Source organism: Colossoma macropomum, unplaced genomic scaffold (assembly GCF_904425465.1).
Source record: "Colossoma macropomum unplaced genomic scaffold, Colossoma_macropomum, whole genome shotgun sequence".
Taxonomy (NCBI): Eukaryota; Metazoa; Chordata; class Actinopteri; order Characiformes; family Serrasalmidae; genus Colossoma; species Colossoma macropomum.
Genome location: NW_023494795.1, coordinates 16,810,178 through 16,830,148, shown reverse-complemented (window position 1 = coordinate 16,830,148; position 19,971 = coordinate 16,810,178). Strand labels below are relative to the sequence as shown.

Here is a 19,971-nt window from a genome sequence, read left to right as displayed (position 1 = left end):
TTTAATACGTATGCAGAATCAGATGAACACACCAAAGTGAAGACTTTATTCTGAGCTGCTGATGACAAATGTTTCACACTATCACAACCTTGTTCTTCTTCTCCAGGAGCGCTTCCAGTTCCCATCTCACATCACTGACGTGTCTGAGGATGCCAAAGACCTGATCCAGCGGCTGATCTGCAGCAGGGAGCGCAGGCTAGGCCAGAACGGCATTGAGGAGTTTAAAAAGCACCCTTTTTTCTCTGGCATCGACTGGGAGAACATTCGTAGCACAGAAGCTCCTTATATTCCTGACGTCAGCTCTCCATCTGACACCTCCAACTTCGATGTGGATGATGATGTCTTGAAAAACCCTGTAAGTGTTTCTCTCTCTCTCTCTCTCTGCACCTGCGTAATCTACGTTTCTCAGCTCTCTTCAGGATTTGAGCTAAAAGCATTGCCTTACTTTTCAACATTGCGTAATGATTCAATGATCTTGTTACACTGGAGTTGTGAAATTGTGGTCAAAGCACGAGGATAGCCCAACAAACTTCTGTTGAAGTCTGAACCAAATCCAGTCCACATTTCCCGTGATTGCGTCTGCTATGTTACCTCATAGCATAGCAACAGTGACAGCTGCCGTCAGATCATCACTAAACATGAAAAATAGTCTGATGTTCAGCTATCCAAACATTAGGTGAAATTTCACTTTAAGGAGTTTATTAATGAATACATTTTGAACAAAATCACAAGTTTTTAGTCTCGATATAGTTTATATAATGTGCTGTTCACATGCTGGCCTCAGACCTCAGTTGATGTTGCTGCCTGCAACACGAATGACTCCAGTGTTTCAAATTAAGTGTTTAGGGTAAAGAAGGCCGAAGAAAATCTAAAGCAGGGGTAAATGCATATCAGAGGCTATTAAAAGTGGCAGGTGAACAATGACAAACTATAATATGAAATATTTCAGAACTAATTTGCACAGAATCAAGCCTGCTATCTGTGTTTTTATGTATACTTTTTTGCTTTTCACAACTTTAGCAGGCCTTGTCTTGGTTGTGTGGCATAGTTCTCCAAGTAACCTTTAAGTCTGTCTACTCCATGCAGGACATCGCGCCTCCCATCTCTCACACTGGCTTTACGGGACAGCACCTACCCTTTGTGGGCTTTACCTATACCACGGAGAGCTGTTTCTCAGACGGGGGCTCTCTGAGGCTAACGGCGCTGGCTGACAGCAGCTCAGGAGAGCTGCTACGGCGCGATGAGGATGGAGGTCTGCAGCTGGAAGCTTTCGAAAGGAGGATCCGCTCCTTGGAGCAAGAAAAACAGGAGCTCAATCGCAAGTTACAGGGTACACAAAGCTGCACCTTGATTCATAGATTTAAAAGAGGGTCACATGTCGAAAACTTGAGCTGATGCATGCTAACTCTCACTTGTTAGATTTGTTGTCGGTTTACCATTTTCAATCTTGGAAAGACTAAGAGGAAATTTGTCTTCTAGCCTTTGATTTTCGCCCAGTTCCTGTGGCTGTTAAAATATTGTTGTAACCATCTTCTCTACATTTTCACAGAATCCACTCAGGCTGCGCAGTCCCTCCATGGCTCCAGTCGTGGGGCAGGCACATTGGGCCGTGATAAAGAGATAAAAAAGCTCAATGAGGAGATTGATCGCCTAAAGAAGAAACTAGCAGGTGAGCAGCAACATCCTACCCTCGCTTGTAAAACAGAACAAGATAATGGAAAACATCACAGTGACAGAGTAGCAGGTCAGGTGTCACACACACATTTATCACCGATGACTACAGAGATTAAACTTTCTTAATCATCAAGGAAATTGACACATTCTTGGAAAATCCTTGAAAGCATTGTTCCTGTAATGATCATCTGTAGTAATCATCATGTTCCTGAATCAGAAGTTCTTATTTAGTTATGAAGCTGTGCTGTGGTAGTTTTTTTAGCATCCAGTCAGTGATTACTCATTCTGCTGGGTGCGTGTTTCTCTCAGACTCTGATAGGCTGGAGCACCAGCTGGAGGAAGCAGTGACTCTGCGGCAAGACTACGAGAGCTCTTCCACCAAGCTGAAGGCTCTGGACAAGCAGGTCAAAGCTCTACGGCAGGAAAAGGAAGACATCCATAAGGTAGTGAAGCCTTTGGGCTCAGGCCACCAGTGCTTGAAACGTGGTACTTCATAACATATAAATGTACTCACAAGCTCAAAATATTTTTCTTTGTTACATTTGAGCAACATATTTGTCATTATGTAATGTGAAGTTAGATCTACAACAGGTTGCTTCATTAGTCAACAAATAAACCATATTTCACGAAGTTTATTTTAAAGAGGAAAAACTTTACAGGAGGCACTGTTTTTAAACAAATAAGGGAGAAAAATCTGGGGAGGCGCACTGTAAATTAGCAGTGAATCTCTTCATGTAGGCATGACTTAACAAAGTGAGTCTTTCCATCGCTCACTCCTTCCACTCTAAGATACCATTGTGTTCTTTCCATGTGACACAAATGGATTGTCGTCATTCATGCAGCTGTCGGAGCATAGGCACGAAATCGTTTCTCTTTAGCGCCTGTTCTGCCCTAAGCCCTCCTACCCTCTCTGTTTCACCCATATCATGACCCTTTGTCTCATTCCATCCTAGTGTTTATACACACTGGACCACTTCATCATGATTAATGCCATCATTCCCTCACTTAAGCAGAGGCAGAGCTTTTTACCAACCCATTGCATTTCTGCCTAATTGAATTTGTCCTGCTCCTCCACTCGAATCTTGACCCTGAGCTCTTAGTAACCCTAATGTTATCCAAGTTATCCATGGCTGTCGGCGTGATTTGACAGATAGGCCTGTTAAAGTCTGTATTTTCAACTAAACACATTGTATTAATAAGATATTTGAATGTCCCTTGTCTTTGATAGCAAAGCTGCAATAGAAGGATAGATGATGTCTTCATCGGCTTTAGCATGTCCTTCTCTTTTAGCGTAGTGCTCCCAATTCTCTTGACAATTTCTATTTCTCACTCAGCCTCTTTTTCAGTCCTCTCTCTGAGACCGCCACGGCTGCTTTCTTTTTCCTCTCGTTCTGTCTCTTACACACACGTCTCTTTCTCTGTTACCTTTTTCCTCCTGTTAATATCACTGTTCTCTTTCTCTCCATCACCTGTCTCCTATTCTTATCTTTTTCTCTTTTCCCCCCCTCTCTTTTGTCCCTCTTCTGCATCTGCATCCGCAGCAACTGGTGGAGTCACTGGATCGTCTGAAATCTCAAACGAAGGAGCTGAAGGACGCCCACCAGCAGAGGAAGCTGGCCATGCAAGAGTTCTCAGAGCTAAACGAGCGCATGGCCGAGCTGCGGTCGCAGAAGCAGAGGCTCTCACGACAGCTCCGCGACAAGGAGGAGGAGATGGATGTGGTCATGCAGAAGATCGACGCCATGCGCCAGGACATTCGCAAGACTGAGAAGGCCCGCAAAGAGGTGAGGACAGAGTTTTGTGTGTGTGTGTGTGTGTGTGTGTGTGTGTGTGTGTGTGTGTGTGTGTGTGAGAGAGAGAGAGAGAGAGCGAGAGAGAGAGAGAGAGAGAGAGAGAGAGAGAGAGAGAGAATGTGTGCACGTGTGGCTGTGTGTGAAGTATAGAGTTGGGTATCATTTGATATTTGCTAATTGTAATACCACTGACCTTAACTTTCCTAATAAGCTCCAAAACTGATATTTAGTCCAAAATAAATGACCTAAGCTTCTTTCAACATAAATTTAAAGTTCATCACAAAGGTTGTTGGCAAACAGTTAGCAAGCTGCATTGTCATTAAGAGCAACTGCCTGGTCATTATTTTGACCAGACGCAATGACTGTTTTGCTACTTGCAGTGTGCTCCTATGATAATGTTTTTGTTCAAAATTAATAAATATTTACTAGGGTTGTCAAAAGATTTAAATAACTATTCACTATCAGATTATTTTGTGTAGGTAATTGTGATGATCAAATTCTGCTCTGAAGATTTCAGTTTGAAATGAGTGCATTTTGTTGTAGCAATATGTATGAACAAAATAAGTGATCACAATGCGTTTGTTATTTTCCAGTAAATGCAGTGTTCGCATTCTGTTCACTGAGTATGACAGCAGCTGCATGTTCCAACCAATATGTTTTTATCATATATACAGTCAGTGGTTTCAACTTCCCCATGAATGTAGCCCTCTCTTTCAGACAGCTTGTGGATTATTGTTATGGTGGAGGCTTTTAATGGGAAGTGCAGCTTTCCACTTTGCTATTGCTTTTGTTAGTAGGCTACTTGTTGATTTATCCATAAGCCACCTATAAGCACTGTCCAGTGAAGGTATCAAAGGTATTGCATTAAAGGCAATGAAAGGGCAGAAGTCAACGATTCTATCTTAGCAGCATACATCATGCGAGCAGCTAGGTTTCAGCCTGCACTACTATAGATGGTTAAAAGGTTCAAATTTGGAAAATGCATTAATGTTAAAGAAAACTTGTATAATATTAATACAGTAAGCAGTAAACTAATATTTACTTCTTATTGCTTCTTTAATAGCGAATTCATTCAGATAATTAACATATGCAAAAAAAACTGTTTCTAATAGAACTTTCCCCAGATTCCTAATATGGATGATTCCCAACCCTAAGGATGCATGTATGCGGGAGGTTCTTGTGTGTAGTGTTTGCAGAATAGATGTTTTAATAGTATCGTTCCCATTTTGTCATGTGTTCACATGTTTTGAATATGTTACGAAGTAAACCAAGTTTAGATTTGAAGTGCTGTAGAATCATATGCGTGTTTGGAGGCAGCGTGTGACATCTTGGTGTATGGACGTTGCGCACGGCTCCTGCCATGTTTTGTCCTGCAGTATTTATAACCCAGCATAACACCAGACTCCCCCTGGGGCTGACAGTACTCATTGCCAGACAACAGCAAGGCCTGGAATGCACGGCATTTTTGGAGTTCCTTAGTGACACAACAGAAGTGCAGGGAGAGAGTGGAGCCGGGCCTTGCTTAAACTCTGCAAGCTCAGATCTCCAAGGGCGACAGCAGGAATTTCTCAGCTCTCCCCTTGTACCTCCCACCCCTGCCTTGCTGTAGGGCCTTCCTGCTGACCCTCTTTGACCCTTAGTGGACTTGCATGGCTAACCAGAGCCAGATGGGCAGCACTGACTGACCAGGCTCCTTTTACTAAGACTTTAGAGGAGCACAGGGAACAGTCTGGACAACTGTTATTTTTTCTCTGCCAACCGGTGTATCTCTCTCTTTTGCATTTTCTTCCTCAATCTTGCACATTCTCTCACACTTGCACACATCAGCACTTCAATTTCTTAGTTACACATGTTTACATTTACTTGTTTTGGAACAGGCAGGATTAAAGCAGTATTTTAGGCGTGGCTTGGTGCTGCGTTTGGTTAAGGCATGACAGAGGAAAGACTTTAATACTTTAAGACATATGGCTTCGCTAGATCAATATGCCGGATGAATCCCCCTGAAGTATCAGGTTTCTACAGCGGAATGTCACTTAGGGAGTGTGTTTGAAATTAGGCCAAGAGAAAGAATGTGTGTGTTTTTCTAATTGTGTGAGGAACTAAATCGTTATATCTGTGTGTTATTCACTGTTCATGTTTGTGTGTTTGTGTTTTAGCTCGAAGCTCAGCTGGAAGATGCTCGAGCAGAGGCTTCAAAGGAGCGGAAGCTGCGAGAACACAGTGAAGTTTACTCTAAGCAGCTGGAGAGTGAGCTGGAGACATTGAAGGTCAGGGGTCACCCCACACACCTTCTTTTTCCTTCTTTTTTTTCTGCAGCTAATCTGATATATTCTTTAATCCACTTTAATTCTTTCTCTTACTATTTTTATAGCTCTGTCTGTCTTTTCGGTTTCCCTCCTGACTTTGTATACCCATTTTTCTTCTCTTCTGCTTCCCTGTGGGCCTGTTCCACCTTTCTTCCAGCTGGCCAGCTCCTTCCACCCTGTTTCCTCCTTGAATCATCCTGCTTTTTTTACTTAGACTGTCTTCACCCCTTTTCTCCCCTCCAGATGAAGGGATATCCTGCCTGGTTATTTTTAGTTCTGTTGTTCTTGTTGTGTTGTCTGTTATTTGTGTTGGCATAGATTGAGGTGCACAGCTGGACTAAAGAGCATGGCTTTGCTGTTCACTCTGAATCAGTACCTGTCCCATTTTACCCTTATTTCCTGTCATACATTTACTTTATTTTACCTTTCACTTCCTTTTGACATCTCTTCATTTTTTTTCTGCCAATGTTGACCTTTCGCTTTTATATTATTCTCTCCTATAACCTCAATCAAGTTCTCTAACGAGTTTGTGTCTCTGGTTAAGCAGGGCAGTGGACGAGCTTCAGGTGCGAGTGCTGAGACCCAGCAAGAGCTGACAAAGGTGAAGTCAGAACTAGATAAGAAAGTGTTGTTCTATGAGGAGGAGCTGGTGAGGCGTGAGGCATGCCACAGCACTGAGCTGAAGAACCTGCGCAAAGAACTTCATGATTCTGAGAGCCAGCAGCTCTCTCTGCACAAAGAGCTGCTCATGCTTAAGGACAAGCTGGAGAAGGCCAAGAGGGAACGGTAAGTGAGGTAGAACCAGTCTGAGGGACTTCATGAATGGTAAAGCAAAAAGCATGAAGGTGCATTTAAGAATGTGCTGTCTAGCGTTTAGGTTAATGTCTTTGTGTTTTTGGGCAGGCAAACGGAGATGGACGAGGCACTGGGATCTCTGAAAGAGAAATACGAGCGCGAACGCAACCTGCTAACCGAGGAGAACCGCAAGCTAACCTCAGAAACAGACAGGGTAAGTGTTCTGCAGAAGCCACTGTGAAAGGCAATGAAAGGGATTGGGGCTCGCAAACAAATAACTGCACAAAACCATTGCTCCAAGGGTCCTTGGAGGAATCTGGTCATCATAGAGCATTGACCCTTAACCTTGGTATCCCCCCCTCCAGCTGGGCACATTTGTGGACAAACTAACAGCCCAGAACAGACAGCTGGAGGATGAGTTGCAAGACTTGGCATCTAAAAAAGAGAGCGTTGCCCACTGGGAGGCGCAGATTGCTGAGATCATTCAGTGGTGAGGAAGTCATTTACCATACATTTCTAAGGCAGCCCACCTATAATTATATCCATACCATTTCTAGAGGTACCCAAGAATGTGGTGATGAACTGCATTGCTTTGTATCTGGTTGGCCTGCAGGGTGAGTGATGAGAAGGATGCCCGTGGCTACCTACAGGCTCTGGCCTCTAAGATGACTGAGGAGTTGGAGTCACTACGTAGCTCCAGCCTGGGATCAAGACACTTGGTATGACCTCATTTCTTTCTCCTATGGTCCTTTTTGGTGACCTTGCACCCTTTTTACTTCTGCAACTTTTGCTCAGTTCAGAAGTTTTGTGTACTTCAAAAGGTACCGTGTGCTAAGTTCACTTAATGTTAACTGGGGGCGCAAGGACCATATACTCTTCCCCTCTTTCTCCGTGCCCTTTCTCTTTCCCCTTTTTTTCATGTCTTATTTGTCTTGTTGTCCCCCCTCTCTCCCCTCCCTCTTTCTCATCCCTCCTTTTTTCTTTCCAACTCCTCTGAGCCATAGCACAGTAACGATGTGGTGCTGATATAATTAAAAGCAGGCTAAGTATGTTCTCCTCAGTACCTTAAAATAGCAAATCTAATGGAAATTGATTGAAGGAAAGTGACATGTTGCTCTTCTAGGTGAGGAAGGAGGTCACATTTGATTGAATATCCTTCACTAACAAGGTTAAGGACAAATAATGGGAAGGTGCAAGCCAACAATGTTCGCAGTGAAAATACTGTCTGTTGTTGTGTATAAGCGACCCTCAGACAAGAGCTAATCCCTGAAGATGTAATTCGTTGCTTAAGCACCTAAACATTCAGTCTAAGGAACACATTTTGTTGCTTCCTTTTTCTGAAACAGGGATTTCAAACAGAAATTGTTTGTATGTTCATAAGTAGACAGTTCTTACTCCCATAGAGTTCTCTTGGACAGTATGATAGATCTGTGAAGTGCTGTTTTCTTACCTATTGCCTTAGCAAGGGTCTGGAATGAGCACCCCCACCCAGAAGTCTTTGGTGGCTTCTAGGAGCACAAAGCGGGTGAGTGCATCCATCAAGTCCTCCAGTCAGTGTGGATCGGCTCCAAAAGGAAGAGGGGGAAACAGATTGTTCTCATGGCTGTTGTTCATCTGTCCATGCTTCCTCTTGAATCTCTTGTGCAATTTTTAAAAAAGTCCTTTTCAAATTTTAAAATATATCTGTCTATTGTTTTCTTGTTCAGAGGAGTATTGAGGGGCAGATGAAAGTTTGCTTTCCATTGCTAAATAATCATGCTGTGGGATCAGTATGTGTCCTACTCATTCTCAGCAAGACTCATCAGATCAGCTGGACAGAACTGGCGTTAAATGAATGATTAGATGTCAGAAAGGACTTGCTGCAACGCTTTGTGTACCTTCTGTTGTCTATGAATAAGATTGAGGTGTTGAGTTCTGTGGTTTGAGACAGGATGAGCGTGGATTTGAGAAGGACAGTGGGAAAGTCCCTGCTCTCTGTACTGCAATGTGAGACCGATTAGCTCTGTCTATAATGCTTAAATTAAAACATTTCACCATTCACTGCTTCTCCTCAGCTGTGGAGTCATGCTGGCAGCCCCTGCTTACATATTAAATGCTCCTTTTACATCAAAGACAGATCTTTTACCTCTGCTTTTCGCTTTTTTCTCCTTCTGCAATGAAATGCTTCTGTAATAAGTGAAATCATGGTTTAGGTTAAAGACTCTAAATACTTTTGTTTTTTTTGTTTTTTTTTTTTACTAGAATTTTAGGCTTTATATTTATATGGTTATTTTCGGGTCATGGCTTGGACCTCCTCTTTTCCTGCATGTTGCTTCGTGCTTTCATTGTTCAGTTTACAACCCCTGTGTTAAATTTCTATCCAAGTACTTAGAATGCTGTGAAGCTTTCAGCTTTGTATTTAAATAAGTGAACAGTGTCTGACAGTGTTATAACAACTTTATATGGGTAAAAATAGTAGAGTAACACTGACTCTTCGGTGACCCATATAATCATGGAATTTCTTATTAGTAGATTAGAACGCGGACATCTAACCATAAAGGTGAACTGCATGATGCATAAAGTTAACTTGATCTGCATTGAATCCTGCCTGTCGTCTTGATGACCTTCCATAAACCCTCTTGTCCACCTCTTCACTCTTAAATCAGGATCCCTTGTGGAAGGTGCGTCGCAGTCAAAAGCTGGACATGTCTGCTCGTTTGGAACTGCAGTCGGCACTGGACGCTGAGATCAGAGCCAAACAGCTGGTCCAGGAGGAGCTGCGCAAGGTCAAGGCTGCCAACATCTCCTTCGAGAGGTCAGTGCTTTCAGCCTTCCCCAGATTTATGGCTTTTGAATAGCCACCCCACATTACTTAGCCTCCACTATTGGTGTGCTAATAGTAAGACCAGATGTTACAGAATCGCATTCTGCTTCTGTGAGTGGGTTACTTTAAGTAAAACAAATCACATATTAAACCACACATTTATTTGCGCATATTGATGTTCGTATTATATTAGAACATTTAATGTTAAAATGTATATGTATTTAGCAATATATTGAGATGTCTTTCTGTACTATCCATCAAAACAGGGCTAGGAATTAATATGTAAGATTTCATTCATGCAGGATTTCTAGAAACTCTGTTTTGTTAGTTCTGAATGTAGAAAAAAAATGTTTTGAAGGAAAAAAAAAACTGTTTATAAGAGTGGCCTCGAAGTTGCATTAGCCAGTGAGATCTCAGAAAACATGCATCATTTGTGAGAACGTTGACATTACAAAGAAAATGCACATTGGATTTGTCCATGAATTTGCTAGTTTGATTATAATCTTTTCAGTACTATGAGGCAATGTAGTGTGGCAGAGCTAAGTTTAACCTCTTATTCACCAGGATATATTTTGGTTTTTTCATCTGAATTTACATGCCCAAATTGTAAGGCAAATCATTCATTTCATGCAGTTAATTTACATTTTTATTTATTTATTTTTTTTGTAAAAGCTCCCCTCAAATTAACAGAAAATGTGCTTTATGATCATACACATATTGCTATATGCTTACTAATTACTGCTGAAAGCCAAAAATCTTAGACACTGTATTATTTAATAAAAATGTATTTTTTTATTATTTTCATAATTTTTTTTTTAATTAAAAAGTTCATAATGAATGGACCAATAGAAAATGATCCAGAACTACTTTGGACAAAAATTGTTTAACATTAGCATAATGTTTTTTCTTCTCCTGTAAAGATACCATTTTGTTCTGACAAGGACCGGTGGTCCCAAGGAGTTAAAAAGGTTAAAGTAACTAATCTTTAGAAAAAGCAATTAGAGTTTTGACCTTTGTATTATTACAGTGTAAGAGAAAACATGTTAGAGAAAATTTTTCCATAAATCTGAAAAATGATTGACAAGACCAAAATCAAGTCTGCTTGCTGTGTCTTGACATAAAACAACAAATGCCTCAGCATTGGTGGGGAACAAAAGGCTGGTGTCCAGCACGGTTTGGTGATATCTCTAACACACAGACTGAACCTGGCAGTTAACTGATGAGTTGTTTCAGGTGTATTTGAGGAGGCAAATCACCAGAATGTGATTTATTCTAGTTGGTCATTTTTTGTTGCATTTCTCTTTTGTCTCCAATTCATTGTTTTTTGTTTTTTTTTCTTGTAGCAAACTGAAAGATGCAGAGGCGAAAAACAGGGAGCTGGAGGAACAGTTAGAAGGCATGAAGAAAGATCTGGAAGAGAGTCGGTCACGCACTGACAGAGGTGACCATGCAGCATAAATCCTGCTGTTGTTTTTAAAACAACACTAATTATTCCAGTCATAGTAACATTAAAAATATATTAACTGTGTTATATATTTGTATTTTGTATTACGACCTGTACATTTGTGATTTATACAAGTAATGTAACAATGGGTAATGAAGAAACATGCAGAATGTTTTACCTCACTTGACAGCAGGATATTGTCACTGTTCAAACAAAACCATGTTTTTTTATATATAATTTTGATGCCAGCTGACCTTTACAGTGTGTAAAAAGTTCATGATGAATGGACCAATAGAAATGATCCAGAACTACTTGGACAAAACCCGTTTAACATTAGCATAATTTTTTTTCTTCTCCTGTAAAGATACCATATTGTTCCGACAACATAGTGCAATATATTTTGTACTGAAGCCAAATCTCCAGCTGTATTTCACTTTTGTACAGAGTAAATAATTCCTGTTATGAATTTATTTCCTCCACTGCAGGTTTAAAACTTCCAGACTTCCAGGACTCTATCTTTGAGTACTTCAACACTTCTCCCTTGGCTCATGACCTAACATTCAGAGTGAGTATTTCTCATGGCATCGTTCCATCTGCTTTTGCATTGTCCAGCCTTAACAAGCTTCTGTTCTGTTTGTCATAATAATAATAATAATAATAGTAATAGTAATAATAATATTGACCTCCAGCTACCTGGCTTTGCTGCCATTAATAAGGCATCATGTGTCTCCATAAAAAAGAAAAACTGTTTTTCAGAGTGCAAGAATGCATAACTAAATGTTTTAAAATGGGTAATGCAGAGATTGAAATGAGTAAGAATCCATTAAAGAGTAGTGACTGCTGGTTCTTGGATCAGCTGGATTACACTGTTCCGGTTCATGAGTGTAATTTCAAAGCCAACTTGTGTAAAAGTGTGTGATATGATGCTTCCTGCTCTCCTCTAATGGAATCAGTCTGGCTCCAGTTACATCCAGCTCTCAGCCATGCGATACAATAGTTACAGTCTGCACTGGAGCAGTAGCTAATCACCAAGGATCATGTCAAGGGCTTATGACAACAAAGAAGGAGCTTGCAGTTGACCATGGCTATAAAGTGACCTGTGCTATTTCCTTATACTCTAACAGTTACCTAGGAAGAGGGCCTAGACAAATGGAAATATTATGCAGGCCTAAAGCTACATTTAGTTCCCATGCTGACACTCTTGTTGCCTGATTTCAGGGCTTATGTATTCCTTTTGGATTGGTTTGGTGTAAAGTAGTCAAATTTACAGAATTTTCCACTTAGCCCAGATGTTTTGCAATTTTGCTTCTTAAGCGCTGAAGCTGCAAAGCACACAGATTTTATGTGGGTTACGGCCAGTTTGTCAGGCTGTGACTTTGAGGATGGAATTTTCTTATTAAGAAGAATCAAAAAGCAAGGGGAGTTTAGGCCAAATAAAAAGCTTTGTCACCTATAATTTTATTTTTGTCCTCCCCAAAAAAGGACTCTGTCTCTTCCTCGTCTGCATCCTCTCTGCTAGCATTTTGGGATGAAGTAAGTTGGCTGTGAAGAGCTCCCCCACCCTCCGTCACCTTTAACCCCTGTGGGAGAGGAGCCGTCAGCAGACAAAAAGCGTGTAATACCACAACATTCTTGTTAGGACCAACAAAAAGTTTTTGCTTACGATAATTGATGAGAAGAAATAGACTTTGAAGCTCTGCTCTCTTTGTCTTGAATTGTATGACAATTTTAAACATCTTAAATCATCTGTACTGAATGTATAATGTTTAAAAACTAGCGCCTGTGAAGCGGTACTGAAACATCTTTTTGTCTGCTGACTGTGTTCTCCTTCCATAATTTGCCCAGTCCCAGATCACGTCAAAGCTAATTCTAGGTGCTAAAGGTTAGCAAGCCAAAACATAGAGCGTGCTTTCAGGATTAGCAACCTCAAGTTAGCATTAACTGCCTCCTTGTACCTTCTAACCTCTTAAAAAGCTAATGTGAATCATGTCATGCCTCATTTGTTTAGACTGCATATTCATGCTGCAGGTCATGCTAGCGCTTAGAGTGGCATAGGAATAACCCCCTTAATGTGGAATGAATTGTTAACTGAGAAAAACATATGAAAAAAAAAAAGTTAATTGAATCGTGTGGGAAGATATTCTGAGAATACTGATCAGGGGTACTAAGCCAATGAAAAGGGAAATGAGTATTACAGGCAGATCCCTATCAAAACCTTGGACTGACATCTGACTAATGCTATGTGGGAAGAATCAAATTATCCAAATGACCTCTGTTGTTTGTGAGTCTTGCTATAAAGTAAATATTAGTTTCACTAGGATAATATTTATATTTATAATTAAGATGATAATTACTTTTAATCTTCACCACATATACATGCATACAGTTATATGCAATCATACAGTCTAGCAAAATTTAATTCCTTTGTTTTTTGTATTTTTTTAAATAAAAAAAAACTTTAAATATTTTCTGCCATTCTGTTAACTTGATGAGTAACTAGCACATTTAAAATGTTTGTATGGCAGCCAACTGAAACATTTATAATTGATTAAAGGTTCTTGACCACTGTATAAAGTTTAAAGTCTTATTCATCTGATCCTTCTGTCTGATGTAGTTCTAGACCTCAAGTGTCTAGATCAGATAAGATCCTACCACATAAAACTTCACGGTATTGGCAAAAAATGTTGTGCATTCATACATTGTTACTGTTGAAGCTGTTAACACTCCCACTCAGAGATTTCATAATGATTTAGAGTGTTATTGTCAGTGTGTGTGTGATTGTGTAGAAGGTTTGTTTTTAAAAGTCTTGACCCCACCTGCTGGAAGGAAATGATATTTGGCAAGAAGTTTCCCCAAGTACAGCTTTAGTCCAGCCCTGGACTAACGCCTTCACAATGGTGCACAGTGGGGAAAATCCTTTTTAGCCTAATACTAGACGTATTCGTGTCCAGTTGACTAGCCTCTTTTGATATGAAAGGGGATGTTTTTACAAACAAAACAACAAACAAAGAGCAAAGAAATAATCACTCTTAACTGATGTAAACTAGCACCTTCTTCACAAACACACAATGTACTACCTTTCACCTAAGTCTTCCTCTCCCCCTCTCCAGACTAGCTCAGTCAGTGAGGTGGAAGCCACGCCTCAGAAATCAGACGTTCCCTCTTCCTCCCCTTCAGTGGCTTCAGAGCAGGATGTGAGTGTCCACCTTATACTTCCTCTGACATTCCACCTCAGTGCTCACTTCCTGGCTCAATAACCGCTGTCTGTAATAGCAAGCCTTCCACCCTCTTGGTCACTTCATTTCACTCATTCTTGAGATGCTTGATAAAGCAGAAAGGCATAGTTTTCACGATTTCTCCTAAACCAGATGGTACTTGTGTTGTTTTTTTTTTTCTTGTTTTGAAGCAATATTTAGGATGACAGTTAATATTTGTGCTAATTTTTGCGATGTGTATGAATAATTGGCTAGTCTACTTGTGAGCTAACCACCTATTTGATCTGTAAAACATTTCTTAAAATTTCTTCTTAATTTTGTGTTGCCTGTGATTAAACAAAAAAAATCCCGATACACATCTTACCTGAACCTTAGCTGAATCCATGGAATAGTAGTGTTGCTAGTTTACATCTCGTACAGCCAGAGTGTCTGGTAATTTACATCACTCAGTGTGTCCAAGAACTACCTACTGTGACAAGAAAGGGCCACTTGACTGATGTGCAAAATAACCAATCACAGACCTTTTGCGTGATGTGTAGGAGCAGGCACTTGCTAAAACAGTGTTAGAACTAAAACAGACAAAACAGCATGTAATGACTTGCGATTACCGGGTAAAGCTGTATCTGCTTTCAACAAAAGGCAAGATTTCATGAACTGTTAACAGACTTTAAATAAACGCTTTTGCAATTCTTTGACTAGCACTCCGAAAGTACATGCTTGTGAAATTAATTGAATACTAGGTCACAGTAGTACTCTAAATGCCTCTCCCTAGTTATTCTCAGAATCCTTTTCTCATGAAGTGTTTGGGGATACTTTGTCCCTTTTTAGGAGCCAGCAAAGCCCTCTGCTACCACTCCGGCTGCCCCCTCTCCAGTCTACCAGTCCTCTCTGCTTACAGCGCCAAAGGTACAGTTGGCTACTCAGGGAATTGATGTTTTCCCTGACGTGAAGCTAAAAATATAAATATTTGATATAACTTATAGACACATTAGAGAATTTTTCAGGAAGTGTAGTTTGGCCTGTATCATATGTTTGCATGCTAGCATATTTATTAACCTCATTCTTGGTTCTTACCAGCCTTTTTGGTGTTTGTATCCACAGCCTAAAGCTCACCAGTTGAGCATTAAGACCTTCTCCAGCCCAACTCAGTGCACACACTGCACCTCTCTGATGGTGGGCCTGATCAGACAGGGCTACGCTTGTGAAGGTTGGTGCACCATACTGTATCCACAAATGCATTTCTTCTTAATAATAGAACTGACAATTACTACTCCTGCTGTGTTTTTGAAAGAGTAAATTGAAGATTTTTCATAATTTTACAAACTATTTGCAAGTTCAGATATTTTAGAGAGTGTCATTTTATTTCTTTTTTTCCCCCTCTCAGTGTGTTCCTTCATCTGTCATGTATCCTGTAAGGACAATGCTCCTCAAGTGTGCCCTATTCCACCAGAACAGGCCAAAAGGCCGCTGGGTATTGATGTGCAGAGAGGCATAGGCACAGCCTACAAAGGCTTTGTCAGGGTAAGTTTGTGATTTTAGTCTAAGACCCACTGTCATGTCTAATTCTGTGCTGTTTATTTCCACTCTTCCTCATATGCTGTTCAAATTTGGTGTATATGAGAGTTATGCTGAAGTGATATAGTGATTATCGTGTTGCTCTCTTAGATCCCAAAGCCCACTGGGGTGAAGAAAGGCTGGCAGAGAGCGTATGCTGTGGTGTGTGACTGCAAGCTTTTCCTGTATGAGGTTCCTGAAGGGAAGTCCACTCAGCCTGTTGTGGTGGCAAGCCAAGTCCTTGACCTCAGGTTTCTTTTACTTACCCTTCTAGGGCTTCTTTTGTTTGTTTATTCTTTACACACCCATACTAAAAGATGGTTCAAGATTTATTTTAAATCCTTGTGACGCTTTCTCTCTTTATGATACAGAGATGAGGACTTCTCTGTAAGCTCCGTGTTGGCATCTGATGTGATTCACGCTACACGCAAAGATGTTCCCTGCATATTTAGAGTAAGTCCTTTCAAACACAGAAGTTAGCTCTACAGAATATTAAGTCTGTTCTTTCCTGTACTGGTATTATGACTCATTATTTTTGAACCGCATAGGTAACGTCGTCCACACTGAGCTCGCCGGTGCGGGCCGTTTCTCTGCTAGTTCTGGCTGAGAGCGAGGCAGAAAAAAGGAAGTGGGTGGGCATCCTGGAGGGCCTGCAGAGCATCCTGGCCAAAAACTGCCTGAAGAACCGAGTTGTGCACGTCCTGCATGAGGCTTACGACAGCAGCCTGCCTGCCATCAAAACCACATTGTCCGCAGCCATTGTTGGTCAGTGAGCTTTTGCCTTATTTTTTTTTTTATTATTATTTTTGTATTTTGACTTTGGGAAATTTCTGGTGGTGGCTGTGATTGTGTCATTAGAAATTAAATCATGGAATCCTGTAACACCTGTGAAAACTTTGGATTGTTTTCCTTTGTTTTCAGTGATATTGGATTTTCAGTGTATAACATGTTCTTTCTTTGTATTTCTCATTGCTTCCCACATGCTGCTTTTCTCTCTCCTCTAGATCGGGAGCGAATTGCATTGGGCACAGAAGAGGGCTTGTTTGTGGTTGAGATCACCAGAGATAGTAAGAATCCTACGCCCCACATACCCCAGTGCATCTTTAAATAAATGAAACTAATAATATGATCTGTGTAATCTTGAGTTTTCTTAATATTATTTTACTTATCTGTGTTTTCTTGTTCTTTTAAGTCATTGTCCGTGCTGCCGACTGCAAGAAAGTTCACCAGATCGATCTGATCCCCAAAGAGAAGATGGTGGTCCTGCTGTGTGGTCGCAACCGCCATGTGCACCTCCACCCCTGGGGTGCGCTGGAGGGTGCTGAAGCTGCTTTTGACGTGAAACTGACTGAGACTAAAGGCTGCCAGGCTCTGACTACAGGTGTGCTGCGACCTGGGGGCCCTGCCTGCCTGCTAGCAGCCGTCAAGCGCCAAGTCCTGTGCTACGAGATCACTCGTGCTAAGCCCCACTACCGCAAGCTGTGGGAGGTGCAGGCACCGGGCGTAGTACAGTGGCTCGGTATGGTGCGGGAACGCTTGTGCGTGGGCTACCCATCAGGCTTTGCCCTGCTTGCCCTTCAGGGTGAGTCTTCACCTGTGAGCCTGGTGAGCCCTGGGGATCCATCACTGGCTTTCCTGGCCCAGCAACCTCTGGATGCGCTGCATGCCATGGAAGTGGGATCTAATGAGCTGCTTCTGTGCTTCAGTCAGCTGGGAGTCTATGTAGATGCTCAGGGACGGCGCTCCCGCACCCAGGAGCTTATGTGGCCTGCCACACCACTCGCCTGCAGTATGTACCTATATGTGTATGTGTGTGTTAGAAGATAGACATACTCAGGCATCAAGCTTAAAGTGATGGTTCGGCCAAAAATCCAATTTGCATAGTTTTCCGAGTTTTCCAGCTTTGAGTTGTTAGGTAATCTCAAACAGACTTGCATATGTGGTATTCAGAAATGGTGACTTGTAAAATCTCAGCCTGAGAAAGCACTGATTAACATACCTTGACGTGGTAAATCAGTTAAACTTTTTGTTTCCAACCTTGCATGTGTGACTTCACCTGTCATTTCAGATAACTAGCTTTTCATTATAGAAGTGCCTTCAGTCTGGACAGAATTAAACTACATGCAGTAAATGCTGTGTTTAAAGGGAAAAATGCAAAACAGCTTGGGACATCAAGTATATAGCTGAAGTTGTCTGCTAATCTAGCTGAGGTTTGTTAGAGACCACAGCCCTTTAACAGTTACTAAAGTTTCAGCTGAATTAGTTATTTAACTAGTTAGTTAGCTTATGTGCTATATAAACTACAGACCATCCAGCTCTTTCGATTTGTTTTGCCTTATTCCTTTAAAAACTGCATTTACTATGTGTAGCACTATTTCTGTCCTTCACACTGAAGCTTTATAATGAAAGGCTCATTATTTGAAGTTGTCAAAACTGACAGGTTTTCAGGCAGGGGTTACTTTTGTAAAATGCTGAAGGTCTTTAACAAAGACTGAATACTCTACTCTTATACAGTTACATGGGACTTCAGGCTTCAAGATGGCTGCTACTACAGCTACTTTTTCCTTATAAATTATGTAGTGTCAGAAACCACATATGCATTTAATTTTGACATTTCTTAACAACCCTGTTCTGTTTGAAAGTATGTGATGATGTAGCCAGTTTGCAAGATTTTAAACGACTGCTTTTTCAACTGTATTAGCCCATTTTCTCCAGAGCAAAACTAAATAAGCCAACTTCAGCCACCAGGCATGTCTGGTACATTTGGGTTGGGGGCTGAAAATTTTTTTTGACTGTAATATTGCTTTACATGAAATCACACCATAGGAAGTTCTTCTTGAATTGCATGCATATAACAAGCGCATCACATAAAACATTGACCAGGAACATTTTGTTTAGCAACCACTTTGTCACTGAATTTGTCCTCTTTCCAGGCTCAAACTCCACTTACCTAACTGTGTACAGCGACTATGGAGTCGATGTGTTTGATGTCCATACCACAGAATGGGTCCAAACCATTTCATTAAGAAAGGTAATTATAGAGAGAAAAGTAGCATTTTCAAGGCAGAGTAAACAACAATGCTGGACATAGTGTTAGCTCCTTTTTGTATTCAAAAATGTAATCCTAATATACAGAAATAATATCCTTGTCTGACTCCTGTTCACTACCTCATCAGATCAGACCTTTGAATGTGGAGGGCAGTCTAAATCTTCTGGGCTCAGAGCAGCCCCGGCTCATCTACTTCAGCAACAACTCTGCAGGTACACCTTTTTACCTTCATTCAAGCCAGCTCTATCACTTAGACCCTGTACTGTGCAGTTGTTACTTCCTCATTAACTAATCCAGACACCTTTTAAACAGTTTTTCAGGGTCTCTCAGTCTTTTTTGATGTCTTGTCACCTCTGTGAAGTAGCTATATATAAATACCTATCATAGCAGCAGTGTTCCTTGTTGACAAAAGTTACCTTAGGATGAAAAAGAATTGTTCTTTGAGCTTTTCTTATTTTGTAATAAATTGTTCTGAATAGTTTTAATAATGTTTAAGAATCTCTGTTGATTGTAGTGTTTGAATTTTGGAACTGCATGTTGAAGCAGTATTTTTTGATAATTTTTCCCCTTTCATAAATTCCCCAGTCCCACATTCTGTCAAAGCAAATTTTCTGTGCTGAAGGTTTGCAATCCAGTTTATGCTGTGTGATGTAGCTATATGCTCTATACATAAGCTAACACTCCTAATTAATTTATACTTCTAACATGCTCATGAAACACAACAATGTGCCCTCATGTGACCAGACTTTGTGGCTCCTTTAAGTTCAGATGCAGCTCATTCATTGTCACTCATATTCCTGCTGTCTGAGTAAAGACACTCAGATTTAGAAATCTGTGGCATGTTGGGCCTCACTCTGTGCCACTCTCTGTTTCCAATTCATTTCCTCTCAGCCCTGGCAGATTGCCCTGATGATAATGGCGCTTGTGTTTGGTAAACTGAAATGACCTCATTCATCACACCTCCTTCAGGCTGCCTGCCCATGACTTCATCACACACTGCCACTCTAAGCTGCCTTCACCGATAGTGCATAAACAAAAGCAAGTTTGACATGATGACCTCTAGGCCTGCACAATAAAACAATAATGACTATTACTTTTAAAAAGTCTAACATTTTTAATGTCAAAAATGCACATTCAAGGTATTTTTGCTAAATTAACATGCCATTGTGTTACACAGTTCAATTTAGCAAGAAAGGTTTGACATCTAAACAGTTGCTGCTTTGGTATACTGGGTGGCACAGACAGGAAGGGAGAAGTCTAGCCATTCACTAATAACAGCATAATCAGGTGTGATGGATGAGTAAGCTAGCTAACATTTTTAATGAGAGCTTGAGGAAA

The 19,971-nt window shown here is 40.8% G+C and overlaps 1 protein-coding gene across 4 annotated transcripts in view; it reads left to right on the top strand.

The window, feature by feature from the left end:
* The window catches only part of cdc42bpb (CDC42 binding protein kinase beta (DMPK-like)), a 65,754-nt gene that overhangs the window by 37,748 nt on the left and 8,035 nt on the right, over nucleotides 1-19,971 (top strand). For all 4 annotated transcript variants that reach the window (XM_036581643.1, XM_036581642.1, XM_036581644.1 and 1 more), the window contains 24 exons: nucleotides 107-355; nucleotides 1,087-1,330; nucleotides 1,550-1,669; nucleotides 1,984-2,117; nucleotides 3,216-3,458; nucleotides 5,624-5,734; nucleotides 6,321-6,559; nucleotides 6,677-6,782; nucleotides 6,934-7,058; nucleotides 7,182-7,287; nucleotides 9,214-9,362; nucleotides 10,715-10,812; nucleotides 11,301-11,380; nucleotides 13,926-14,009; nucleotides 14,859-14,936; nucleotides 15,132-15,237; nucleotides 15,415-15,551; nucleotides 15,696-15,835; nucleotides 15,956-16,037; nucleotides 16,133-16,349; nucleotides 16,589-16,651; nucleotides 16,777-17,373; nucleotides 18,518-18,615; nucleotides 18,761-18,845. In XM_036581643.1, coding sequence (XP_036437536.1) covers nucleotides 107-355; nucleotides 1,087-1,330; nucleotides 1,550-1,669; nucleotides 1,984-2,117; nucleotides 3,216-3,458; nucleotides 5,624-5,734; nucleotides 6,321-6,559; nucleotides 6,677-6,782; nucleotides 6,934-7,058; nucleotides 7,182-7,287; nucleotides 9,214-9,362; nucleotides 10,715-10,812; nucleotides 11,301-11,380; nucleotides 13,926-14,009; nucleotides 14,859-14,936; nucleotides 15,132-15,237; nucleotides 15,415-15,551; nucleotides 15,696-15,835; nucleotides 15,956-16,037; nucleotides 16,133-16,349; nucleotides 16,589-16,651; nucleotides 16,777-17,373; nucleotides 18,518-18,615; nucleotides 18,761-18,845 — 3,691 coding nt within the window. The remainder of the gene's footprint in view (nucleotides 1-106; nucleotides 356-1,086; nucleotides 1,331-1,549; nucleotides 1,670-1,983; nucleotides 2,118-3,215; nucleotides 3,459-5,623; nucleotides 5,735-6,320; nucleotides 6,560-6,676; nucleotides 6,783-6,933; nucleotides 7,059-7,181; nucleotides 7,288-9,213; nucleotides 9,363-10,714; nucleotides 10,813-11,300; nucleotides 11,381-13,925; nucleotides 14,010-14,858; nucleotides 14,937-15,131; nucleotides 15,238-15,414; nucleotides 15,552-15,695; nucleotides 15,836-15,955; nucleotides 16,038-16,132; nucleotides 16,350-16,588; nucleotides 16,652-16,776; nucleotides 17,374-18,517; nucleotides 18,616-18,760; nucleotides 18,846-19,971) is intronic.